The sequence below is a fragment of the Daphnia carinata genome, chromosome 7 (genome assembly GCF_022539665.2).
Source record: "Daphnia carinata strain CSIRO-1 chromosome 7, CSIRO_AGI_Dcar_HiC_V3, whole genome shotgun sequence".
In the NCBI taxonomy this organism is placed as follows: domain Eukaryota; kingdom Metazoa; phylum Arthropoda; class Branchiopoda; order Diplostraca; family Daphniidae; genus Daphnia; species Daphnia carinata.
In genome coordinates, this window is record NC_081337.1 from 7,891,936 (window position 1) to 7,918,865 (window position 26,930).

At 42.4% G+C, this 26,930-nt stretch overlaps 2 protein-coding genes across 3 annotated transcripts; one reads left to right on the forward strand and one right to left on the reverse strand.

Annotated features, from left to right (window-relative positions):
- Positions 1 to 948: 948 nt before the first annotated feature.
- Positions 949 to 20,991, reverse strand: LOC130685919 (peripheral plasma membrane protein CASK-like). Of its 2 annotated transcripts, XM_057509207.2 has the most exons (22): positions 20,837 to 20,991; positions 20,385 to 20,461; positions 20,214 to 20,326; positions 20,047 to 20,152; positions 19,905 to 19,982; positions 19,659 to 19,834; positions 19,422 to 19,597; positions 19,214 to 19,336; positions 18,941 to 19,130; positions 17,909 to 18,036; positions 17,246 to 17,416; positions 8,893 to 9,186; positions 8,464 to 8,628; positions 6,452 to 6,520; positions 5,581 to 5,610; positions 4,609 to 4,707; positions 4,317 to 4,461; positions 3,640 to 3,759; positions 3,441 to 3,551; positions 3,248 to 3,355; positions 3,000 to 3,175; positions 949 to 2,926 (listed from the first exon to the last, which is right to left on the reverse strand). In XM_057509207.2, the coding sequence occupies exons 2-22, from the start codon at positions 20,441 to 20,443 to the stop codon at positions 2,747 to 2,749; spliced, it is 2,817 nt and encodes a 938-aa protein (XP_057365190.1). In that variant the 5' UTR covers positions 20,444 to 20,461; positions 20,837 to 20,991; the 3' UTR covers positions 949 to 2,746. The 2 variants fall into 2 exon arrangements, with proteins under 2 accessions (XP_057365190.1, XP_057365198.1); XM_057509215.2 differs by lacking the exon at positions 5,581 to 5,610 and having other exon boundaries at positions 20,837 to 20,990.
- A 290-nt stretch (positions 20,992 to 21,281) lies between these two features.
- On the forward strand, positions 21,282 to 26,759 carry LOC130688134 (ATPase family AAA domain-containing protein 2-like). Its single transcript, XM_057511122.2, has 16 exons — positions 21,282 to 21,673; positions 21,746 to 22,102; positions 22,166 to 22,408; positions 22,469 to 22,622; positions 22,700 to 22,906; positions 22,968 to 23,172; positions 23,234 to 23,487; positions 23,548 to 23,696; positions 23,752 to 23,960; positions 24,024 to 24,177; positions 24,248 to 24,530; positions 24,585 to 24,823; positions 24,890 to 25,514; positions 25,579 to 25,784; positions 25,855 to 26,346; positions 26,410 to 26,759. Exons 1-16 carry the CDS (start codon positions 21,449 to 21,451, stop codon positions 26,440 to 26,442), a joined length of 4,035 nt encoding a protein of 1,344 aa, XP_057367105.1. The 5' UTR covers positions 21,282 to 21,448; the 3' UTR covers positions 26,443 to 26,759.
- Positions 26,760 to 26,930: the final 171 nt, after the last annotated feature.

Genomic DNA, 26,930 nt, shown 5'->3' on the forward strand with positions numbered 1-26,930 from the left:
ATCAAATGATTAAAAAATAACAAGCAGCATACGCAGTAAAGCAGACATATCCACTTACAAGTCGTATAGCTGACGAATCAAATTTTGAAGAATGTGCTAAGTAATTTGACAATCGTTAAACCGAAAACGTGAGATTTGAGGAAACGAAGGTAGCGTCGACATTATAATGTCGACGCTAGAACACCTATAGGTTCTCAGGAATTGAACTGGATTCCGACACACGAGCGTTACCATTAGTGATGATGTAATGATGGATGATCAAAATACGTTACCACATACGAGGTTTCTAAGCTTATCATCTCGTTTTTCGTTTTAACAAACAGGAAAACTCATACGTCGTCCGCAATATTTTTTCAAGGACGAAAAGTCTGATGGTGATTGATAAATGGCAAGAAATTATTTAAACGGTTTCCACTATGTCGTTCCTGGTACCTAAAGTAAAGAAGATTTCAATTAAATTTCCTCTCTCGTATAGCGTTAAGAAAAAGTAAGTCTCAGAACCAGGCTTACCAACTGATACGTTATCGACTATTACTTTTCTCATATGCGTGAAGATTGATCCTTCTCGTACTCTGCCAGTCTCAACCACTTCGATCTAGTTGGACTAAAAAAACAAATAAATAAACAAAAGGAAAAACATTTAAACAAGTCTACTCTCTAAAAAAAAAAAAAAAGGTTATGAAAACGCAACATGTTGAAAATGTAGTTTCAACCGAACACAAGACCTTGTGAATTCCGTTTCCTAGCGCCAGACATTTATCGATTGAGAAAAAGCCGTGGGTAGAAGTGACGACGAAGAACCGGCATCGTTGATACCCTGCCAAAAGTGCGATGAGTCGAATCTAACGCGTACTTCCATGTTCGGCAATTGCAATGTCTCAAACTTGTCAAAAATGAAGAATAACATTTTTCAAATAATAACATAGTTACCAATTCGATTAGCAGTACTTGTGTGTTATCTTGTAATAACTTCGTAATCATGTCATACATTCAAAATAAAATTGAAAAAAGGAGGAGAAATCAACAATGATGTGGCCGTCACAGAACGAAAATAAAATCACTCAAGACGGCGCTGTCCTTGTTATGCATGTTTCCAACTTGTGTAGAGCAAGTGATGAAAAGTGATGATATTGGGGAAGGGCAGCAGAGGAATGGGAAGAGAAGTTCATTTTGAAAACATCACCAGTTAACTCAGATAAAGGATTCTGAAATCATTTGTTGCAAACTATGCATACAGAAACACCTCCCAACTCACATTTAAAGAACAGTACACCCCTTAACTTTCCAATTTGTCAACAGATTGATTTGATTACAACAGATGCATCGTTAAAAGTCGTACGAGCGTTCATAAAAAAACAGTTTTTCCATGCGCTTTTTTTTTTCTTTTTCTTTTTTAATTTTTGGCGAATAAAGGACATGGGGAAGAGAAACCGGGATATTTGGGCAGGGCTAAGACATGCGCAGTGATGACACATTTTTGCCTTCCTCATTTCTGTTGTGGAAACTAAAAGACACATCCTATTGATTCCAAACATTGAAAATGACATTTACATTCGGATTTTGCGTGCCACAATAGAAAAGAAACTAAAAGTTTCTGGTAGGGTTGGCGGATGTAATTGATACTTTAAACAACGTCTGCTAGATCCAACCAATTTCGATCGTATTGCTCAGATACTTCAGATTCTGTTCAGAGATTACGAGGTTGATGGATACTGAAAACGCTCATAGGAAACCCAAACGAGGAACTTGACTATGTGCGTGCGATCCACAACATCGCTGAAAAAATAAGGGAGGGCTGATAACTAAACCCAAAAAACGAAGACGGGGACGAAAGGAGGGACAACAGAAACATTAAAGATGTGTGTGTGTCTTTACCTATAGCTGATATTAGCTACTACCTAGAAAAATTAAATCTTGTGTTTGAAAAACTTCACAGATTTGTGATACTATCAAAACGACCCGTCTTAGTTTTTTTGTTTGTCAATTACATCATTGTCGTCTTTATGATTCACGCTGCTGGAAGATGCCAAGTTTCCCTTGTCACGGGAAATGAAGCTGCCAATCGACCAACACAACGCACAATAGTCAACCTTAAATCCAAACAATTACTTACACATGGAAGAAATTCTAATGCGTATTAGAAGACTTGGGAAGTGAGGCCGACCGTAGGCCCGGCGGGATTCACGACGCAAATTAGAGTGGTGGGTGGAGAAAAGTGTAACCAGCACATGGGAATCAATGAGCTGCACCGGCTAGAGATTGTGTGAATGGTCTAGGGTGTGTCAACGTAATCGCTTACAGCCGGCCGCTTGAAACTTGTTCTAAGAAGTTTTGAATTGCTGACGGCATCCTTTTAAGCAAAAGAGAAACTTCAGAGGGCCAAGATTAAATAAATCCTTTTCTGATAAAAAAAAAAAAAAAAAAAGTCAAAGCAAAAATCCTTATGTCAAACTATAGGCTGCTTCGTTTCTCATCCAAACAGGCGGAAGAAAAATAACAAACACTTCTTTATACTTCCTTTGGCCCGCCAGCAGACTTCGCACTATGAAAAAAAAAAGACCTTGCTCCTATTCTTTTCTCCTTCCTTTTGAGCTGCCAATAAATGTTAAAATATACGTTAGAAGGTTCTTAGAAGAGGAAAAAAGATCATTTGCAGTTGGCTGAGGAATTTTGCGACGAGAGAGAGGAAAGAAAAATAATAGTGGATATGAAGGAAAGGAAGAGAGAAGTCGATTACATCTGTACATCAGTAAATCCAGGATACGGGAATCCACTGCGCACTGCCCGGCAACGTCTCCATGGTTTGCTCCAGAACTCTAATCGTCTCTTCGATGTCGTTGTTCACGATGGTCAGGTCAAAATAGTGACCGTAAGATGTTTTCAACAATGCAGACTCCTTGATCAATCGTTCCAGACTTCCGTCATACTGCAAACAAATATCAAACATTTGAATACAAGAATAATGTTCATACAACCAAGACAAAAGTAATTTGACTTACGTCATTGATATTTTGTACGGAGGGAGCGGCTATGAACACGACAAAAGGTGAGTACTCGGCGGTGCGTAGCACTTTCAGGGCCTGGGGTTCCACATCCAAAATGGCCACCTTCCCGTCAGAATGTATCCTTCGTATCGTTTCCAATTTTGTACCATACATGGCGTCCTCATGAGTTCCTTCAAAAGAAAAACGCGGAAATGCACTAATGATCAACGCGCCCTGGACAAAAATATCCAAACTTTTTCTACCGTATTCCAAGTATTCGTTCGCTGCAATATCGGCCATCATCTCGTCATGTGAGACGAAAAAGTAGTTCTTTCCATTCTCTTCGTCCTTCCTCGGCAATCTCGTCGTATCTTAACGCAAGCAACAACAACAAAAAGAAACCCCACTCAGTTGACATTTGAGCTACATATCGCTATTACGCACAATAACACTTACGAGGTATCGGATAGGCGTAGTTATCGGGATGGTTGGCTATCATCGTGTTCTTGATATGACGTCTTCCTACACCATGCGCACCCAACAAAACAAGCGTTCGGCGATGATAGGCTGCAAGAAGACAAGTATGTTATCGATTGACCCAGTGACATCTTTTACGTCAAATCAGTCCACAAAACATGTGAAGCTTGATGCTCACATTGCAACTTGACGACTTCTTCGTAAGTGACGACGTCCATCTGGTCGAAAACGGTATTATGTTTGGCCATATACTTGTCCTTGTACTGCTTCTTCTTCTTGGGGAAAAACGAGCAGTTGACTGCAATGAAACAATAATAAGAACGACAGAGGTCAACGTTTGATTCATCCCGACATGCAACGCACACACATCCGGCTCAATGCTCCATATGGCTCATCTTAGCAGAGGAGAAGTCACGCTGACGAGAAAAAAGGTAAACAAAATCAGATGAAAAGTTGCGTGTCTGTATCTGTACGACAGGCACGCAGACGCTCTTACGGAAAGAATGGAGAGGGGAGGCGCAATAGAACAAGAGAGACAAGCAAGTCCAGGAAATTGTGTTTGCAGTCGTGCCATGAGCGCCACTAGCCAGACTCGCATTCGAAATACGCACGGCTGCATCACTGATTCGTCCACAAAAACTTGGCATAGGCTTTAAAAGACTTAATATACAATTAAAGTTCAAATGGCATAGCAGTAAAACGTGATGCCATTTGGTTGTTTATCTTTCATCATTTTTTTACTTTCACTTTTCCAAAAACAGAAACTTGGAATCGGCGGCGACAAGTTCGGTTGCTACTGGAAACTTTTCTTCTTACTTTTCGTTCAAGTTATTTTTACGGTTAATAAATGTTTACCTTGTTCTCGTTTGCTTTTCTCCACCGTCGTGCACGCGATACGCCATTCCTGCAGTTCGGGAGATGGAACCAATCCAGCGGGAGCCAATTCTCCGGCACCGTCCTTCCTGGCTTGCCACCATCGGTTGTCATCCTTGCTAATGATCTGCAAGTGTTCAACGAAAAAAAAACGAACCTTTCACATCAAATGTCATACTTTGTAAATGGTAATTCAATCAAGCAAATGAGATGAACCCGAAATGGAATTGTCCCAAGTTTTCTGCGCAATGGAATAATTGATTTAATGCGTTACCTGAAGGATATCGCCGGTCTTGAAAGCAATGCCAGCTTGAGCACAGGGAATAGTGTCGTCACCCAGTGGGTCGTAATCGAATTGAGCTCGGACGTAGATCTGCGTTGTTTCGGATAACCGTAACCGGAATCAACAAAGAAAGAATGAAAACCGCGTTACAAATAATGATGCAACACCGTTACACGGCTAGTTTATTGAACATGCCAAAGCTAACAATAGGGTAAAGGAAAAACTGAAAGTAATTTTGAAATTTAAGAAAGACTAAATAAATATTTAAAAAAACTACTACTAGCGCAAACAGAAGAAAATTGAAAAAGTATAATATGTGCTAGGTATATATTTTTTTTTACTTGGGAGTAAAAAAAAAAATAAAAATAAACAACAAAGGGAGAGATACGTCAATAATAGCATGCAGTCAATCAAAGTTTCTACATCAAACAGAAGGCGAGAAGAAGAAAAAAAAAAAAAAGATGGAAGATGCACGAGAACCAAATCCATTATCAGTCCACCCACTGCATCTCCAACGGTTTCCTTTTTCTTCCGCATTTCTCATTTATTTATTTGATTCGAGTACCAAAAATAGAGCATGCGTCAATTATAGGAGGGGGAGAGAGGAAATAGAGTGAGGAAAGTCGGCTCTGAAGTAATGACTCGTATTCTTTCCTTGTGCAAGTAGTGGAAATGATGGAGAGTTGTGGTGACAAATGTAAATAAGGAACGAATCAACCCAATACTTTTCCACTGCAGAAAGGAGACAATCCGCCCCCAAAAAAAAGGAAAAGAACAGAAAACCATGAAAAGAGAGTAGAAAAACAAGGAACGAAATAAAAGTTTAAGTTTTTACTTTTTCCCGGTAACAAATAAAATTACCAGAGAGAGGACAAAAAGCAAAATGAGAAAGATAGCCCCCATTCAACTAAGAGTTGTTAAAAAGTAGAGAAGATTGATCGATTGTCATGAGGCAGTACTTACAAGAACCGGCTGTGGATTAATCCTGAATAACTGTTGTTGGGAAGCGGGAAATTGAACGAGATGCGAGAGAAAGCGAGAGAGAGAGAAAAAAAGAGAGGTAGAAAGACTGTAACAACACGCACACACTCAGACTAAGACTGGCCAAAAACGAAACATCAATATAGATCTCCCGTTCAGCTATCTTGTATATAAAAATATTTGTTCCCAATATCTAGACAGACAAGCCAAATTAAACCAAGTTGTTCCCTATTTTTTCTATCATCTATATGTTCAATTTTTGCGCTTCTTTTATCTTTTTTTTTATTTCCTTCCCGAATGCAGGAAATAAAAGTGAAAGGAAACGGAAAACAAGAAAAATGAACACCATCAAGAAAGTGGAATGAAGTCTTTCGAATCGAAAGTTTGCCCATGCATAATTGCATTTCACCGCAGAGATGAAACAGCCAATTGCTAGCATCTTCTACTTCTTTTCCAATTTCCTATGGTCTAAGGCACTCTGTTCACAATCATGTACTCGAATATCACATGGAAATGCCTCTCGTTCTTCGTTTCATTTTTCAAACTTTGAATATTCACAACGAGAGAGAGAGCTGCGTTGAAAATACCTACTCCCATTGACTGAGGCCCATTTCGAAGAGTGGCCAACGGAAGTAGATAGAGATAACGATTAGTGAAAGTCGTGTAAAGCACCGAAATGAAGGTGGGAAAAGGAAGGATGGAAAAATTTTTTTTTTTTCATCTTAAAGCCGGCCGTCGTTCAGTCGACGGAAGCGGCAGAACTGGAGGATAAGGGACGAATGTGTTTGAGGAAAGGATAGAGATCAGAGGGACGAGCGTAAGTATGGATGAATCGAGATGGATGTTGTCGTACCTCACACGGTGGCGGGGCGCTCCTGTACGACGGCACGATCTTGAAGGTGACCGATCCACGGGCTTCGCGCTGCAGCAGCATACAAGGCAACATGAGAGAAGGGAATCCTGAAATCAATACTCTCTCTCTCTTTCTCTTTCCAGCCTTCTACCCACCTCCCCGCTTCTATTTTGCTCCATCATCCCAGCTCACTCCAGTTTCTAAATTCCCTTTTTTTTCCGCCCAATCCCCCACCGTTAACGTTCACACGTCCCCCCCCCTTTTCTTATTTATCCCGCAACGCTATTCGTTCCTTGTTTCATCCGCTTACTGACGTCATAATTTTATTTAAAAATTTCGCTTCTTACGTGATGTGCATAAACTTCCGCTTTCCTATGCGCCCATCGAAACACATCCGCCCACCTCATTTTCCGCTTTCCGATTCACAGAGAAATTGGCAAAAGTTGAGGAATACACACAAAAGCTCAACGGAGTTACCTCAGGCGGCCAAGCTGTACAAGTCTAACTGGGTCTCGTAATGGTAGCGCTAGCTTGGATGGGCGACGGTCGGAGAAAAAACAAAACAAAAAAAAAAAGACTTGCAATACGCTCGAAAAACTCTTTACAACGGCCGACCCTTTTTTTGTTTTTTTGTTTTTTGCTTCTTGCGCTCATTTCCTCCTACTTTCAACAAAAGACGACATCTAACAAGTCCTGGGGCATAAAGTGAATTTTCAAATAAAAAAGAGGGCTGCGAAAAGGGAAAAACATAACAAGGCAAGAAGCTGGCGGTAATTGTTATTGGATTTTTAATTTTCTTCCATTTCTGGATGGAAGAGCGAATAACCTACATCAATCCTCATTGTTTCCGCCTCGAGGTAAAGTAATCTTATCTTTTAAACAGACCACTATTTTTGATCGTTAATCGACAGGAACGCATTGATCTTGAAGCCTTTAACGTTATTTTCTTTTTTTTTTTGGGCCCTTCTCCGAAATTCACGTTGGCCTCGCCTGACTTGAGAAGGCACGCGTGCGCGATACACGTCGACCCCAATCTCTCTCGTGACAGCTGACACCCGAAAAACTAACCGGATTTTATTCCCCTCTTTTAACGGCTATTGCATTTTGCCAACGTTTCTTCTTTCCAAGGCATTTTTACCTAATTCGTTTGCGAAGCCTCATCTGTTTTACTTTCTCGTCCTACGCCTTTGCCCACGCCAAACGGGATCATCAATGCGTACGCTCAAACAAAATGTTTCATCCTACGATTTTTCCTCAAGCTCCGGATTTGGAACTATATCGAGACGGCCTTTTTCTGCTCTTACCCTGCTGATCATAAAAATCTCTTTTCATTATGTATTGTCACACTACTCGCTACTGGAAACTGCTCCGGCACAGCTTTGTTTCGGAGTTCCGACAACGTCCCAACAAAAAGTGGGGGCGATGTCACTATTTCAAAAGCATCGGCCCACAGACGTGGGTGAGCAGCTGACGCTCTACAAAGTACGATAGTATTCTACTGGTTTCGATTACTGCCACCACCACTCGGACTAGTCTACAACGCGCGCTAAACTAGTGGCTTTTCGTATGCCGGATGAGAAAGCAATTACAACCATCAGCTGCAACTGGCAACATTTTTTGTTTTCCCACTATAAATAAAAAAAACAAACAAAAATCCATCGGCAATGCATCCTAAAGAAAAATTGCTACTCGATCATTGCCACTTGGGGCATTTACTAACCCGTACAAATTGATGCACGGATTTCAGACGGGGAAGGCCTACATGTATAGGACAGATAAACTTATAATTCACTCGATTCCGAATTAAAGCTGATTAATTACTGCCCATCTCCGCAGATTCCCTACGGCCCCTCCCATGCGCGAGTATTTAATGACGCGTTCAAAAATGGCCGGAGCTGAGATGACGCCCTAGCACGAAAAAATTCTCCCCTCAATATCTGTTTCATTACTATCATCCTGGCTGCCGAAAATTCTTGCATTTAACTAAATGATTTATAAAAAAGGGTAAATACCAGAATTTTCTGTAGAGCATCGACGCTTTTGTTGGCCACTGGCATGCTGTTTATCTCACGAATCTCGTCGCCAACGTGCAGCGTCGCCTGTCGGTGAATCATGCCTCCGTGCATGATGCGCGCAACAATACAACGTCCATCTTCTGTAACCTTTAGCGTAATACCCTAGAGAAAGAGAATATCATTCAGTGCGAATGCCGGGAAAAGCAAAAACAAAAACAGCCATTCTATCCATCGATCGGCGTCGATGTTAACAACGATATAAGAGGCCAAGTGATGACCGACGTGCACAACAAGAAGCGCGTACGCAGCTATCGATCCACGACGGGGTGTTTAAATAAATATATATGGCAAAGCAGACGCGGCATGGCGCAGCATTCTCATTGTGTTGCAGTTTTTCCTTTCGTTTCTTTAAACTAAAACACGTACCATTGGCTCATCTGTATTCTTCTGGAACTGGACCAAGCGGACCCGAGTGACGTGTTCCAAAGGTTGAACATCTCCATTTGCAGTTCCTCCAGTCACGCCGCCTAGACTGCTGTCTGGTCTGGCTAGTCCGTCAAGGGCATGACTACCGTACAAGCCACCCATCGATGTGGATCCAGCAATGGATGAATGACTGAGGTATACGGGTGGCAATAGAGGCGGCGGTGTCACCCGAGCTCCTTCCGAATCTTCGCCATAGAATTCGTAGCCAATAACATCGTGCGCTTGCAGCAAGGCCTACAAACATAAAAATAAAATTGATATTGTAGCTTAATAGGAAAACGGCTATTTTTTTATTTTTATTTTTTTTTTATCGCGATAACAAGCCCTGGCAGTTATGGAGTGACATGTCGACTTTCTGGATACGGCAACTTTCTTCTCTCCCCTCACTTCTCAGAAGTCGAACAAGTCCCCCTCTTTTGTCAACGGCCATAAAGTCAAAGGATGATGCAGTGCAAATGAAGTGGAAGTCGAACTCTCATAAAACACTAAAGAGAGGACGTGCTTAGCTTCCCGAGCCAAAATGCGAGAAGAAATATGGCGATACATACGACAAAAATACAATGACGCCAACGATACACGGAATCGTCAAAATGCGATTATGAAAAGTTGGCAATTGTGGAAATGGCTTTGATTACACACAGCACATGGAAGAACCTAATAATAAAAAAAAAAAAGCAAGGAAGAACGGCCTGTCAATTCCAGTCTATTACAACTTCGCCATACCAACTTTTACTCCCACTAGACTTGGATTGGTTACCCTCTTTCGCTTTTCCTCATTCTTTGCTTTCACCAGTCGTTCACAGAGCCTCTCTCTTCTTTACACGTTGCCGCTTTTATATGTACACAGTGAAAAACGAGCTTTCAGTATGTGAATCAAACGTAACTGGAACCGTGGCCGAAACGGTATTACTTTTCGTGTTGCTCCGGTGACGTTATAAAAACAGAGTTTCCTTTTGGCTCTCATTTTGTATACATATCCTTTGGATCGTGTTGCCTGGGTGGGCGTTATTGCCCGCGATCCTAGGTTGATCCTTCGCTTCATCGGCACGTTTATCATTCACCAGGGATGATGGAGCGCTCTTTTTAGGATCTCCGGTTACCTATTGATTTGTTTGCAGCGTTGCCCGTCTCCTTCTTGCTGACAAATAATTGTCCGAAATTGGTGGAAGGCCACCAATTATCAAGATCGAAACACGCTCTCCAAGAGAAGGCAGACTGCGAGCCGAAGAAAACAAGGGAACATGGATGGCTGGTTGCATAGACAAGCCAAGTGTGCGCGTCAAAGAGTCAGCGAGGACGTTAAGATGGACCGCAACACACAGCATTGTCATACTACCCTCAAGCGATCATAATGAAGGACCAACGAGGAAAAGAAAAAAAGAAAAAAGAAAAGAAGGATCAGGGGAAAAAGAAGAAAATTGGCGAAAGAGACAAGATTTCGGGCCAGCCAGCTGTTATCTGTCTATTCCATTCCGGCATCCAGTCGATAATAATGACGAATCCCCTGTTTAGCTCTCCCCGCGATCAGACTTGAGGAGGGTTTGGACTGGCGGTTAGCGAGGCGTGCATATTACTATAGTAACGATGTCCGCGGTTGACGGGAAAAAAGAAAAAATAGGAATCCATACTGCGTCTTCATCACGAGCCAAATATTTTGCGCTTGGATGAAAGATTTAGAATTTACTCGGAAAAAGGAATAATCGTTCCCACCGTTGCATCTGTTTTCTAAAATTCAAGTTTCCAGAATTCAATTACATTTTCTATGCATTTAAAAAGGGAGGCAAAAAAAAAAAAAAAAAAAAAAGGCCACACTAATCTCACAATCAAATCAACTTCCCTGACAACAACTCTTTTCGTTCAGACCGGCGGACAACATTCGCTGTCGGGATGCTCTCAAAAGCCTTAAACAATGCGATGCACTGCTGTGTGTGCCCACACAATATCAGTAGTTGTTACTGTGTCCATCCGCCGTTTTTCCGTTGATGTCTACGCCAAAAAGTGAATAGCGACGAAATGAAAAGAGAGGAGGCAAAACGAAAGAGAAGAGGGATTTCCATTTTCAGCCTTTCATTCTTTAGCCAAAGAACCCGGCGCTTTTGGACGGGATGTATCGATCGCGTCGCACAATACCTCACTACACGATGCCATCGCGCTTATCCCGCTAGACATCTATTTGACCATCTATTCTGATGTAAGACACGGCCGCCTTTTTGCCCGCCCACGACCAAAGGTTATCACCATTTTATTTTACGTATATAACAAGAATCAAATGCGCTGAAACTCCCATATAGTAGCTTTCCTATTTTTACGGATCGCACGTTATCTGCCGTCTATAACGTTCTTTCCTTCCGTTTCGTCTTTGCAAATTCTTTCTCTTTCAAATCTTTTTTTTTTTTTGAAAGTGAGAAGAAGTTTGTCTAGGGAGTAGTATCGCGGTGACCGCCCTGGAACATTGGGTTCCTCCGACTATTCCCTGCGTGACAATTTGTGTTTTATGTAAGCGTCAGGCTGCCGTTATTACATATTGCAAATGGCAAGTGACCAGGCAGCAGCCACAAAAAGCCAAGTACGAGGAGGCCCAAGAGTGCTCTGCTGTCTAACAGGGCCAATCATGGCAGGCAACGATGATGAAACACGAATTTCTATCCTTTGTAGAAGTCAGATAAAAGGGAGAAAAGAAAGAAAAGACAAAAAGAGACAACTGAAGCGCTTCTCGCAAAACTAAGAAAACGTGTCGGTCAGTGTGATTGGATGCAGGACAACGATCAGAGACTGCTGGAGAAGCAGAAACGGAAATAGAATAGGAAATGAACCGCCCCAAAGTCCAGGAGGGGCCAGGAAGCGGAAGAATGGAACTTCAAAGGTAATACTGATAAGAATCGAACGACTAGCTCGTTTGAGAGTTTAATCAACAAAAATAGCGCTCCACTCTTTGTCAGCAATTTTCTGCCTTTCTAGTCAAGTTGGCAAGTTGATTAGAAAAATTCAGCCGCTTCTTTTAATACAACGAATGCAATTTTACAGCCCTAGGAAAGCGGAACAGAGAAAAACGAAAAAGAAAAACCCTCTAAAAATAACGAAAGTCGAGACGAGACATGGTGGCGGACAAAAACAAATCATCTTCATCCTAGCGCGTTTCTTCTTCTTTCTTTTTCATTTCTCCCCCTACCCGCCTGTCACCGTTACCAGATATGAAACATTTGGACCATAGCGCCCTAACGCATGCACATGCACAGCGTGTCCACTTTCAGCGCTGAATTCCGTCCGCGTCACGGGATTTGTCGCATACTTTTCTTTTTTACACTTCCAGTCAACCGTTTTTTTTTTTTATTCAACAAAATACACGTTTCTTTCAAAAGGCAATTACTTTTCTTTTTTCTTTCGCTTTCCTAGCACTTTCTTCTTTAAAGTCTTTGTATTTGATGTTGACAAGGCAACGCCAACGCAAATCCCTCCTCGACAAGAAGCTAAATGTTAAGTTAGGGAATTTTGTTTGAATTGGGAGCTTGCCTCATTTTTCTTTCTTTTTTACTCGAATGGATTTTAGTTTTGGCATCTTCCCAAATCAAGGGTGCAAACTAAACCCAGCGTAATTTTCACACCTAGATGCACATGTGACGATGATGACAACGCAAATCCCTCCTTGTTCTTCGTCCCTTTGGTAATGGATTAAGAAGCACGACTCTACCACCACAAATCGAGAGAAAAAAAATTGCGACAAGTCTCGCGAAATATATACAAAACACGTAATCAGAGTTAAAGTAGGCCTTTCGTGTCCTTTTGGATGTTTTTTTTCCCCCTTACGTTTCTGACTATTTCTTTAGTCTGTTCTTTTTCGGGGCCCCAATTCTGTTGTTCATTATTCTCATCACTGCCACGGAAAAATAAAATATCCTGAGGGTGAGAAGTAAGGAGGAAAAACATGGAAAAATATTCACGACGTCTATGGCCTCATCCCACATCACTAGAAATGAAAGGCTGCAACGAGCAGATACAGTATTCTGCGGATGCCTGGCTCGTCAACGCACGGACATTGTTTGATAAGAGAACTGTGCCAAAAAAATACGGTCTGGGTTTCCCTAATAAAAAAGCAGCTCGTCCTTTGAATCGACTCTCCCAAATTAACTCTATATCCAAGGCAATCAGCGCTTGATGTCAATGCTGCATTCCAAATACACTCCAAGCTCGTAAAAGTACGCCCTCAACGTGCGGGATTTAATGATAGCGACATGCGAAGACGGTCGACTAGATGAAGCGATCTTGACGAGAATCGATTTTTTTGGCCGCTATTTTTTTTTATCGCCAGGAAGATAAAAAAAAAATAATAATACTGCCATCGTATTGAGCTAGACGAAGAAGTGAAGAAGCAAGTAACGTAGTTGGGATCTAATCGAATCCGACCCGTCGGCGGAAAAAAGGAAAGGATTTTCTACAAAACAATGACAAGCAAAAAGGCAAAGGCACTAAGACGAGAGAAAAATAGAAGACTGATGGATGGAAATGAATTAGTTTTTTTCCCCCTCTTTTCACGACAAGCGAAAACGGAGGGTCACCTACGGCGCTTTTTACTAAATCAAAAGAAGGCTAAGTGCGAAGAGTGCAAGTGTCGTATGTCAAGGGTTTCTCGGTGTACGCGATTCATATTTATGTTTTTGCTTTCTCATTTTGTTGCCCAAACTCAAGAGACGGTTCACCCTATATCGATCAATAAAGAGAAAAGATGGAGACGGCAAGAGAGTAGTGCACAAGGCAATGTAAGCTCGACAACTTGGTGTGAGAGCTGTGAGAGTAGTGATCCACACGCCATAGTAACTATCTAGATGTTCGAGTTTCTCGCTAGAACATGAATCCACACACACACAAAAAAAGAAATATGCGCACTGGTTGAACTCGGCAGAATACACGCAACCCAGTATTCAATGCATAACCTATACAACCGTTACAAACTCGGATTAATGGTGACAGGACCCTATTCCGGCGGCTAACGTTCTTTCTTTTCCTGAACTTGAAGCAGAGCGCACGCACACATACAAAGAAAAAGAAAACAACAGATATTTCAAAATGGTTGATCAATTGGCTGTTTTAGGGGTTTACGACGCACGAAAAAGTCTGCTGTGCGACACGTCAATAAACGAATGGTCGTTACGTCAATTGTTTTGTTTGTTTCTTGTCTAACTGAATTGCGGTAGGTCTATAACAAAGTCAATAGTTCAGTTACAGACCCAATGTATAAGGACAACTGTTCAAACAAAACACTTGCAAGATAGCAATCCTCGAACAAGCGCATTTTAACTGCCTTGTCAACAACACTAGTTTTTCTTCCGCTGGAGGTAATCGTAACAATGTGACACAACTTATCCGTACCTCTTCGTCACCCTCGGTCTCTCTGGTAATTGAAAAAGAAACCCAGCTCACCCTTGTCTCTACTCCAAAGCAAAACGACAACCGTTTTTTTTGGTCACAAAGACGCCCACACACACTTCCTCAATCTCGTTCAGTATGCACCATCAAAATGCTTCGGGGGCATCGTATGCTAATGATCAGGCGATACCGGCCAATATCGCCCTTTTCCTTATAGCGCTTATGTCACCGGAAACCCTGTTGGTATTATAATTATGGGCTTCTAAAAGGAACATGAGGAACGGGCGTATAAAACTTTCGCATGCATTTCTAAGTGTCGGGAGGATTACTGGAAAAGCCAGCTCACAACAAGGATCAAAGTCATCTTCTTTAGATTTTTTTTTAAAACAAGCTTACTACACCCACGGTCTGATAGAGGTCTTCATCTTCAATGAATGTTAATCACAATTTTCAAGCATACGGACCTCATTTAGTCTATTCTCGCTCACACGAAGCCCCCCGACTGCACTGTTCCGCTTGCTCTGCCTTCCAATTCCGCTCTCGCCTCCAGAGAGATGCAACGGAAGACAAACGTCATCCATCACAAATAGGAGGCGGTAGATCGGTGGCAGTTTCGTAATGAAATAAAAGCCACGAGAAATGGCCTGGGAAAACCCTCAAGGCGGTAACATGGAACTCGAGATGCAATGATCATAATGAAATGCTATCCATAAGATTGGGTGGAGACGGCCAAGGGGCTCAAGCAGACGGACAATAACATTCTCTTTCTTTTTCATTTGCCTTGCTTACTGGTTGTGTGTTCCGTCGATGAAGGGAACGACTAATGGGCCGTGGTGGCCGCGGGTTGAATTCTTGGCTCAAGTGAAGCGGATGGTGTCCACCGTGTGGCAAGCTACGAAGCGGAGCCGGCGGCGGAAAGTATGATTGGTAACTAGGGCCGGGAACACCATGCTCATCCAGCCAGTAGCGAAACGGGCTATGCACTGGGCAACCCGTGTGGGGGCCGACATGTTCAGAATAGTTGCCCGGATAATAATCAGGTGGGGATTCGGCACGGCGCTGTGGACGTGGATGATAATACTGCTGCTGACGATGCTGACTTTGATGCTGAAGAACATGATGTTGCGTTTGTTGCTGTTGATGATGAGGGTGCGTGGCAAATGGCTGATGCGGGTGCGCGTGTATTTCTCGCGGAAGCGAATGATGAAGATGGAATTGTTGTTGTTGTTGCTGTTGGTGATGGTGATTGTGGGGATGCTGCTGTGGCGGAGGTGCCGCCGGCTGGCCGTAATATTGCGGGTGCTGTTGGTGCTGACGCTGATGAACGGGCGGCCATAATCCTCGACCTTGCATGGTGGCCGCTTGACCAGCTGACCGCCAGACCGGAATGAATGCGATCGTCGTAATCGAACAAATCGAAGACCGCCGCCGATTGGCTAGATCGTGGATTGGCTACGGCGTAGCAAAACGATAAAAATACTACGCTGTCTCGAGCGATGCGGTCAAGTGATCGATGGGCACTGACTACGGCAAAAGAAGAAGGACAAGGAGGAGGAGGAGAGGGAGCACGGGCTACTCCTATCGGGGCACAGTTTTCAAGCCAGGGATTTCGCACGAACTGCATACTACACGAGAGCGCCGAGCAATAGTCGAACACTATCCATCTTGACTAGACAAGTTGACTTTGTCCAACCGACAAAGACGAGCTCTTTTCAAACGGAACACGATACGCAAATGCCGCTATCAATAAATAATCAAAAAAATTTCGCGTTTAACGAGATGGCTGAAATTGCGCACTTTTATCACGATCGACTTTGAGCGTCGGTGAACTACGTGCGAGTGCCAACCGACAAACTAGTTATCCCACGAGGCTGGCCAAGAGTAGCAGAAGTTGAACAAAAAAAAAAGACACGGGCGGTGGCCAGGCAAACGAAAAACAACAACAACAAAAAAGAACACTAGTGAAAAAGGGTGAGGGTTTGTCGGCAGCTCCGCATGAACCGCTAGCCGAGCTCACTCTGGCGAACGTGAATGTAAGACGGCTACGATAGTACCAACACGAGCAGCTGGCGGAGGCGAATGATCGTAGTGGAGGACGGAGACGGGGAGTGAGGGGAAGAGAACGAGAGAAGGAGAAAAGGGGTTAAGAGATCCAGCCATCCAAACTGGCGGCGCCTGCGTCCAGCGCCACCAAAAAAAAAAGGCAGACAACCCAAAAGATAGATGAATATCGAACGAAAGAAAAAAAAATCACGATAAAATAAAAATGCCGAGGATAAATGAGGGGATGCGAACCCGAGGAAGGGAGAAAAAAATAAATATGAAAAAAAAACCTTGAAAGAAGATTTTCTGTTGTTTCCCCCGCCAACGCCATGCAAGTGGGTGGTGGTGCGGACACGGACCTAAGATTTTGTGCACTACTTGTACTTTCGGATTATCCATCCGGGCAAGCAAAACAACGTAGGATAAAAGGGTTCTTCGTAATAGCGTCCAGCGGTACAAGCAACAACAATAAAAAAAAAAAAAAGAAGCGAGTGCCCAGTCTTGTGCATCCTTGCATTATTTTCGTTCTGCAGAATTTAACGGAGCACAAATTTTTAATGCGTTGCCTATGTACTACAGGCCGGCGACAAAAGATGTCCGCAACAAAAAGACGAAAAAAAAAATAAAATAAACGAGGTTCGCCTAGCATCCAAAAAGAAATAAGATGAAACCTTCACTGATGAAAACAACCTCTGGGAATCGACGACGATCGGACCCTCACAACAAAGTCTTTTCGCAATAGGTTAACGTAACCCATACACTAAAAAGGAGAAGCGGCTAATCTAGTCGAGTGCTCTTACGTCCCATTGGAGACACGAAGACGGACGAAAGGATAAGGGATTTTCAACACCCTTACATAAAAGTTAATATTAAGTCGGTTGAAACTCACCTTTAGAAAGGGGTTGGCGAGGACGTCACGAAGTTCACGGACGTCATGGCTATCGCGTATGGAACGCGGCAATTCCCGGAGGACGTCGCTGGCCTGACGGTATCGTTTCACGGCGTCTGACGTAGCTAACCGATGAGATGGCGACGCTCGGCAGCTGATCTTGTCGTACAACTGAGGAACCAAAAATAATACGCCTGTTAGAATCATCGAGATTTCTATCATTGTCAACACTTCGATTGAAAAGCTAGACAAACCAAGAAGAGTGTCGATAGTACCACTGAAGACAGAAAAATTCGTTTCATAGGGTTGACGCTTACCGGAAATGAAATTCAACAACAAAAATTGGAAGATTGGCTAGGTGTGATAGAAAAGAGAAAAAGAAGAAACGGTTGAGTTGGGAACTTGGGAAACCCAGGAGAGAGCGGAAAGCTCTTTGAGCCAGAAAAGAAGATCCCGAAAGAACATCTTTCCTTTTGCTACCATGCAGGAAAGAATAACGAGAAAAGTTATGAATGTAGACACACAGGAAGAGACGAAGTAGGCCAAAGAGAAACAATGAATCGATACTAGAAATGCCCTTTGAGATAGAAAACAAATACGAGACGAGCAAAAAAAGAGTTGCGTATGCTGCTTTTAATATACATTTACTCTTCCATTTCGTACCGTCAACAGTGAATGCAGTCTGGAACTACTGAGCACTTGGCGCATGCTTTCAACATCTCTTTGAATCCACGGCGTGTCCTGAAGAAACTGGATCTCATCAATACTATCGAGTATGGCGTTGACAGCATCTAAAGGGATGAGACAAAACTGAAGTTTAGTATTGAATGCGACTTGTCACGTGTCGTCAATTGTAAAACCAATTGACGACACGTGACAACTAAGCAATAAACAAAGCAACCTTAAACTTCGCAATAGACTAACGGAGAAAGACCTGATCAGTGCTAAAAACGTTTCTCAATTCCCCGGTAAAGTTTTATATTAAAAAGAACCCATCAGCTTTACGTTTGGGCACTGTAATTTGCATTTCACATAAAACTAAAGCTATTCTAATGCGGCATCTCTCACACTGCAGGCATCCAGCAAATGTTGCTAATCAAAGGAATTCAATCGGGGCAAGAGCCTCTTTCTGAATCAAAGGAGGGACGCCCATCCGTTGGTTAAATCCTTTTCTTTTTGTTTCTCTTAGCTGAAATCCTCTCTAGAAGAGTACACGAACCGCGACTCTGAAACCACAAATGGACCTGGAGACACCAAACCATAGAAAGCCGACTATTCCATTGACTTCCGCCGCTAGCCATAAAGGCGACTCAATTTGTTAAGGCAGACTTTTTACGACCGATAAATTTAGCCTTTCACGGAATTACGGCATCATCCAAGTCTGGCAACAATAGGCCTGTACATATTATTGGCGGCGATATATGGACGAGAATTTCATTTTAGAAAGTAAAAAGACATCAGTTCTGCCTGTGAAAATGTCGGTGGAGAAGCAATTCTATATAAGGACGGTTTCACGACATTTTGTTTCAAACTTCTAGTATTTAAAGCTTGTTTTCACGTTTTAAATTCGCCAAGCGATGTACGACTAGCCAATTTCTTGTTCAATGTCTTCCGCAATCCTCAGTTCAGGAGTTTATGTTCGTTCGCAAGAATTTATTTCAAAAACTAATAACAGATTGTTAAGGTGCCACTTACGATTGGATATGGATTCATCTTCATCAATGTCAGAAAAGGCGTCGCAGTTGGGATCTAAGGAAGGATGTCCCCACTTGATGGAATTGGCTGTGGCCACGATCAAACTCTTGAGTTTCCGACGCGCGTTGAATATGCGCATCTCTTCCACTGTAAGATGAAGGTGGTCTCTGGAGGCGCACTTGTCTCGGTTCTGTATACAAATCAAGCAGTCAAGGTTAGTTTTTTTTTCATGAGTGGTACCTACATCACATGCGAGAATAGTTCAAAATTCACCTTAAGCCACCGGTGTTCCAAAGCTTCGTGAACCGATAGGCGATCGTTTTGGTCGACGCACAGAAGCTGCTGCAGTAAATCCTTTGCGTGGTCACTTATGGCTCCCCAGACCGGCGCATCGAACTGCAAGATTAGCCGGAGAAATGCACACAATTTTTAAAGGATCAAAACTTGAAGACCTTGAAACAAATTTACGGCATCCACTTACGTGCAGTTCCCCACTGCAGATGGTGTATCTGAGAGATTCATCCGTGCCCAAAAAGGGTTGTGTACCGGATAAAAGGATATGGAGTAGGACCCCCGCACTCCATATATCCGAGGCTTTACCATGTGGTCTATTTAACGCCATTTCAGGACTGATGTAAAAACTATCGCCCAATCGACCTACAAAGAAACAATACATAAACTCCAATGTACGATGGAAAAGCAAAACACCGTGGCAAACCTGATGTCGCTACATCTTCGTCGGTAACGCGCTTAGCGCATCCGAAGCCCGCCAGTTTTACGGGTGCCGAATTTTCTTTATTTGCTAGCAGAATGTTATGAGGCCGTAAATCTCGGTGGATAATGTCGTGATCATGGCAGTAACGTAGTGCCTCAAGCACCTGACGAAAATAATGGCTACATAGCCATTGCAAAGAAAAGTTACATTTTTTCAAGGTCCCTTACCCATGAATTTTTCTTCACATACCTGGCTACAGCTTCACTATAAACAAAACCAGATGTGGCACGTTTAACAATTTCTATACACAAATCAGCTCCCTCCATTCTACATAGAATAAACCACACTTATAAGTTAGTAACAACTACAGAATCTGAATTATAAAACTTACAACTCATAGACCATGTAAACCATTCCTTCAGAACTGTAAGTTTCCAACAACTCGACTATGTGAGGATGCTTAAGCATGTGGCATATGGTGGCCTCCAGTTTAAGATCTGTACAGAATACATTTTTTAGGCAATTAATCAAAAAGACAAAAACAGAATCAAAACTTACTGTCAAGGGTAAGTGATGGAATGGCAGTAAATTTGGCTGCATCAACAATTTTTACAGCAAAGTGCTGTGCTGTTAATCGGTGGGTGCAGCGCCTTATAACACTGCAAGATCCCCTAAGATTAAGCACATTTTATATTACATGTGAAAAAAGAGTTTTCGGGGAAAAAGTACCTCCAAATAACTTCTTGCAACTCGTAAGCTTCATCAAACAAAATATCATCTTCAGTCATTTTGAAGCTTGTAGAACACTGTATAAAAAAATAAGAAAGAACAGTTTGTAGCAGATGGACACAAATCTCTGTTGTTCTTATTCTGTGGATGCATTAACTTAGTCAACCAACCATTTCCTGATCAAATCATGCTCATTTCCAGCCTAAAAAGGAAATGACAAGTAAACCCCCTACCCTACAACTCCTCCCATGATAAACATAAGATTCTAAAAGAATTTGATCACAGGTTTACTAAACATTCCCCTCCCCTTCAACTGCAGCAATAATATTTCCCCACTAGCATGCTGTTTCCTGTGACTGGTGCCAAAAAACGCCCATCCCCTTCTCCCGGTTCGAATGTACGATTTGAAACAAACACGATCATATTGTAATAAATAAATGATAGGTACTCACACCAACAAATTGGTCCAAATAAAGAACAAAACGTCACGAAACAAACCCTACTAATAAATGTACAATAAGTCGTTAGACCATTCTTGGACGACGCCTTGCGTTGTCCATTACACACATAGTCGAGAGCAAAGCAGACATGACTACAGACTTCGATCTTCCTTCCATCCCGGGCTAGGCTACAGCGACACGGGTGTCCTCTCACGGAACTATGTTTATGCCTAAATTTGTTCGCGAATTAGCGTATTTTAAAAAAATTTTGATTGCAAAGAATCTGTAGGAGTTGAATGATGCACCTTCCAAATTTACAATTCATAGAGAAACATGATTGACGGCGATATTACATTGAAACAATAACTTCCCAATTCTTTTTTCCCGTGAAATTGAAAGTAGGCAACAAGACAAGCAAGAAGGGACTATCATTTTGCGCCGACTTAAGCTGATGGTCAGAACAAGCTTCGTACCGTGCACCAAACTCCTTACCTTGTGTATTGAAAAACAGCTTTTCGGAGCTTTTGTTATAGAAGATTTGGCGGTTTATTACGATTAACCCACTAAGCGTGTCAATAACGACTTGTCATAACAAGTTTTAATTTTTGTTAAGGTAACCTCAAAATGCTTACTCGGGGTAAAGTTCATAATATTTCGGACGGGGCAAACTACCAAGACTGTGAAGACAAAGAGGATGATGAAGAATTGAACGACGACAATTCTTTTGAAAAAAATTCTTACTCTACCAAGAATAGGCCAAGTGAACGCAGAGAATCATTTCGTTCCAGTTCAGCTCATCGAGTGAAGCGTACCCCCTCTGCAGATTGTGCAAACCAATCACCCATTTTGGTTAGCAAATGCTTGTAATTATAGCACAGGAATCACGAAATTGTATGCTAATTGCTTTCTATCTCATTATAGAGAAATCAACATTCTTCAAGATCATCTTCTAGAAGAGGTTGCTTTGTAACAGATGTGTCTTCAGAGGATACTCCGTTGTCAAAGCGTCAAATGTTAAGTGCAGAAACTAAAAGAAAACGCTTGGTGTTGGTCAATACAGAGGAAGCCTCAGAAGAAGCAGAAGCCAAGCTTAACAGTACAGAAGAAAGCAACGATGAAGATGTAAATATAAGAGGTCAAAGAAAGTACTCTGTTGGAGAAAGTGAAGCAGAAAAACAAGATGAAAGTCATGATGGAGTGCGCAGGAGCCAGAGAGCAAAGAGGCAAATCTATGCCAATTACAATGACAGTTGGATTTTTACAGAAAGAACTGTCAAGGTAAAATCTAACAATTACCTTTGTAGGAAACTAATAACTAAACATGAGTGTTGATTCACTCAGGGGTATCCTGCAATCAAGGAAGAGGGCAACACCAAAGAAGGAAACAGCCGGAGGTCGAAGCGCCGTAATCTTGTTGAAAAACCTGAAGAGGACGAGGAAGGGGATGACGATATTGAGGAAGAAGAGAATGAAAGTAGAATTGCTCGACAAATAAATACGGGTCGCGGAAAATCTAAAAATACATCGCGCACCAAAGGAAAGAAGAAAAGTAATGCGTCACGTTATGCAACGTCCGACAACCAGGTGAACCGCTATCACTATTTTTCCCGTAAGATGTGTTCTGAAGATTGCAGTTTATCGTAGGACATGTATACAGAGATCAAGAATAGGCGTCTCCGGTCTTCTGGGACGTCGTCTAGACCTAATTATTCTGGTTACAGCTCGACGGTTATAAACGCCAAGAAAACTTCGGCCAGGATCAAACGACATCGACGCCCACAATATGCTTTCTCTGATGGTATGAGTTTTTTTTTTTTTCAAAAAAAAAGAAAAAAATTTTCAATGAATTTTAAGAATGTTTGACAACTGGTTTAGAATCTGAAACGAAAACCGAGACTGAAAGTCCAAGTGAAGACGAACAACAAGAACCTACCAAAGGGAAACGAAGGGAAGAAATGTCAGATCACAGCCGAGATCCGGATAATGAAGAAGCCGACGTACCTGTTCCCGCTGTAGATGGTGAAAGAATTAAAGGAAAATATACTTTACGCAAGATTCAACCTATTGATAGATATTGTCCAGGTATTAGAATGTATGTTTAGTCGTTGCTACCTCATATTATTTTCGCGTTGCATTTCTGTAGTAAATCAGAAGTCGCGAAACGGATCGCCCTCAAGGTCGCATTCAACTCGCCACACGTTACGCATGGCGTGCAGTCCCGCTCATCGGGCTCAGAGGAAGCGTCGGCAGAAAGCACAGAACGAAAGCACTACCAGCGACAGCAGCAGTAGCGATGAGGAACGCTTTGAACGCAGGAAAAACAAAAGCATGACAAAAGCCAGAAATAGGTTTGAATAAATTTTCTTTAAACGTTGCAATCATAAAGTTGTAAAACTACGTGATGCATAGATGTCTACCGATGAATTTCTCTCCAGATGATTTAGTAACAGGCGTAGTTAAAGAACGCATGAAAATTGGGTCAAGTTTAGCTGATGTAGATCCAATGAAGATCGACCGAGAAGTAACTTTTGAACAAGTTGGTGGATTGGAGACATACGTCCGCAGTTTGAAAGAGATGGTTCTCTTCCCCCTATTGTACCCGGAAGTTTTCGAGAAATACTCCATACAGCCCCCGAGGGGTGTCCTCTTTTATGGACCTCCTGGTTAGTAAAATTGGATAGTTCTCTGATACCCTTAATTCTAAACTTATAAAATTCATACAGGGACTGGTAAAACGCTGGTGGCGCGTTGTTTAGCCAATGAATGCAGCCAAAAGGATAGAAGGGTAGCATTCTTTATGAGAAAAGGTGCAGATTGCCTAAGCAAATGGGTTGGCGAGAGTGAACGTCAGTTGCGTCTCCTCTTTGATCAGGTAAATTTAAAAGTTCGCAAACGAAACAAACAAAATTATTATTGTTTCTCAACAGGCTTACCAAATGCGTCCGTCCATAATTTTCTTTGACGAGATTGACGGCCTCGCTCCTGTGCGTTCAACGCGCCAAGATCAGATTCATTCTAGCATTGTATCCACTCTGTTGGCTTTGATGGACGGTCTCGACTCGCGTGGAGAAGTTATCATTATTGGTGCAACTAACAGATTGGATGCTATCGATCCTGCTCTTCGGAGACCTGGAAGGTATCAATTGTTTTCAATCATTGTTTCTCGAGATTAATTTGATCAGCCATTCATTGGATACAGGTTCGACCGCGAGTTTCATTTTCCTTTACCTTCGCTACCCGCTAGAAAGGAAATTCTAGACATCCACCTTAAAACATGGACTCCGGCTCCAGCACCTAGTCTTGTACAGTACTTATCACAGAGAACTGTCGGATATTGCGGAGCCGATCTCAAAGTAAGCGGTATCTTTTTTCTTTTTGCCATTCGTACTCCGTTACTTCAACGATTGCTTGAATTTGTTGTAGTCCTTGTGTGCAGAAGCAGCACTATTGGCACTCCGTCGGCGCTATCCTCAAGTTTACAATTCTAGAGACAAACTGCTATTAGATTTGTCGCAAATCAACGTAGAGCGTAGGGATTTCGAACAGGCAGTGCAAAGATTAGTGCCCGCCTCCCAGCGCAGTGCAACAGCATCGGGAAAGCCGCTCTCATCAGTTATGGCTCCGTTGCTGGACAATCTTCTTCAACAGCTCATCAAGACAACCCAGCAATTGTTTCCCGAAGGAATAGCCACTCTCAAGCTAAAAGGTGTTTTTTTTTCCTGATGTTTGAGTCGCTAAATTTCATCTCCGATTTCCTCAGGCCCGTTGAGCGGAATCAAGAAGCAAACAAGTAACCAGATTTTTCCGCGATTACTTGTTCTTGGCGATTGTTGTTCCCACATCACGTCAGCTTTGCTTCACTACATGGAACGTTTACCTGTGCATCGGCTAGACCTGTCGACTCTCCATGGATTGTCTGCTCGTTCTCCTGAAGAGGCTTGTGTTCAGTTATTTCAAGAGGCCCGAAGGAACGTCCCTGCTATTATTTATTTACCCCTTGTACGATTTTAATTTTTTAATAATGTAACATTCGCAGTTCCTTAAATTGTTTTCTTACATTTCTAGGTTAGTCGCTGGTGGTTAGCTGTTGGTGAAACAGTTCGAGCCGCATTTTTAACTCAACTCAGCGAGTTAGATCCTGAATTGCCCATTTTCCTTCTAGTAACCAATGATACGGAAATGGATTGTTTACCCGAAGATCTAAGCGAACTCTTCCACGAAGAAGACGACGAGATCTTTAACACGAGACCGTTCACGGTGGAAGAGCGAAAGAAATTCTTCCGTCCCTTAATCCTGCAAAAGTGTTTGAAACCTCCCTTCAAGAAGAAAATTCCCAAATCGAAATTAGAAGTTTTGCCTTTAGCCCCGGCGCCTCCACCGCGACAGTTGAACGAGAAGGAGAAGGAGCAACTGGAGCGGAAAGAGGAGGCTACTCTTCGTGAATTGCGCATCTTTCTTCGCGAAATTCTTGCAAAGATGGCTCGCAACAAGCTCTTCTACATGTTCACCCGTCCTGTGGATATTAATGAAGTCCCCGACTATTTAGATATCATTCGCCAACCGATGGATTTAGAAACTATGATGACCAAAATCGACCAACACGCTTACGAATCTGCTAAAGACTTTTTGACCGACATCGAACAGATTTGCATGAACGCTTTAGAATACAACCCAGACCGGAACCCTGAAGGTAAACCAAACAAACCTGACGTTTTTCTTCTCCTATGTTAAAACTGCCAATTTTTCCCCCGTAGATAAAATGATCCGGCACCGTGCGTGCACTTTGCGAGACACTGCGTATGCTTTAATCAAGGCTGAGATGGACACGGATTTCGAAGAACAGTGTCAAGAAATTTCCAGGACTCGTAAAATCCGGAGAAATAAAATAGCGCCAATTGCCGGTCCGTTGGCGCTACCCGAACCGGTCATGCCCACCATTACGTCGTCACATGACAACAAGGTATGATGTCATCGTTGAGTAACTGATCTTGCTTTCTCTTGAAATTTATGGAGCTTGTTTCTTCATGTAGGGCAATGGGGAAGCTTCCAAGTTGGAAATTAAAGTTGCCAAGGCAAAAAATAGGAAAAGCGGTTGGTCTCACGGGAATCTAAAAAATGCGGCAAAGAAACGGAAAGCGGAAGCCGAAAATGAAAGTCTGATGAGTACTGATTCCTTGATAGCCAATCAGGAAAAGATGCAGGAAAATGGCGTTGACGACGACGTCCAACAAGCGTCCGCCAGTGATGGCCCGCCGGATTTGGTCGGGGATGCCACTCAGGATGATTCACAAGCCAGTGATGCCTTCGATAGCCAACCCGAAATCGAATCTGGGGCCGTGGTGCCTGCAACTGTTTCGAAGAAGTCGGTAATCATCAACGTCGATCATCTTGAATCCTTGCTGGACACGATAGCCACCAAAACGGAGAACTGGAACTTGGAGAAACTGTTGCGACTATATTCGAAATTGTCAAAATTAATTGATCGATACACGAAACTTTGGGATCGAAAGCGATTGGTTGAGGTAAAGTACAAATTGAAATGGTCGTATGTTACTTTTGATCAAGTTGCCAATATTAATTTGCAGGAAATTAAACAAGTGCTGGGTACCTGTAGATGAAGCTCCAACCAGCAGAGATGGTCACGTTACACGCGGGCGGATGAAATGGAATGGCGTCCCTAAAAATTTTTTATTTCGACCTCAGGGAATTTCTGGTGGCGAGTTGAATCGTATCGCCCTGATGCCAAAGTCACATTTTGGTAGTCGTCGTCCCGTCGCCAAACAATACTATGAATTTTATTATGATTCTCCCTCATGGCCTTTGATTTTCGCAAGAAATTATTATTTTTTTTTTTTCAAAAATAACAACTGGCGTTTTCACTCATGGTACGTATGGCGTTTCCAATACAGCAAACCACATGGTTTACTTTTTAAAATTTCCATTTGCTACCTTGATTGTTGTAACGACAGTTAACTGCAAGTGGCCGAACTTTTGGTATTTATAGCCATTGTCGTTTGAAGGTCAGGAGACGTTTTTCTCGTCTTTTGCGTGTGATTTCCCAGTGTTATCTTTCGGAGAAATTGAACGTTTTAACTCATTGGTTTCG

What these genes read in the sequence shown, in the direction of transcription:
- LOC130685919 (XM_057509207.2), bottom strand. Translation starts at nt 20,443, where the DNA reads ATGACTGAAGATGATATTTTGTTTGATGAAGCTTACGAGTTGCAAGAA. An exon ending in GCGCCCCGCCACCGTGTGAG is followed by an intron (nt 5,611 to 6,451) that starts GTACGACAACAT and finishes TCCCAACAACAG; the next exon opens with TTATTCAGGATTAATCCACA. An exon ending in CCGTACAAAATATCAATGAC is followed by an intron (nt 2,927 to 2,999) that starts GTAAGTCAAATT and finishes ATTTGTTTGCAG; the next exon opens with TATGACGGAAGTCTGGAACG.
- LOC130688134 (XM_057511122.2), top strand. Translation starts at nt 21,449, where the DNA reads ATGCTTACTCGGGGTAAAGTTCATAATATTTCGGACGGGGCAAACTAC. An exon ending in CAAACCAATCACCCATTTTG is followed by an intron (nt 21,674 to 21,745) that starts GTTAGCAAATGC and finishes ATCTCATTATAG; the next exon opens with AGAAATCAACATTCTTCAAG. An exon ending in CGTCGTCACATGACAACAAG is followed by an intron (nt 25,785 to 25,854) that starts GTATGATGTCAT and finishes TTCTTCATGTAG; the next exon opens with GGCAATGGGGAAGCTTCCAA.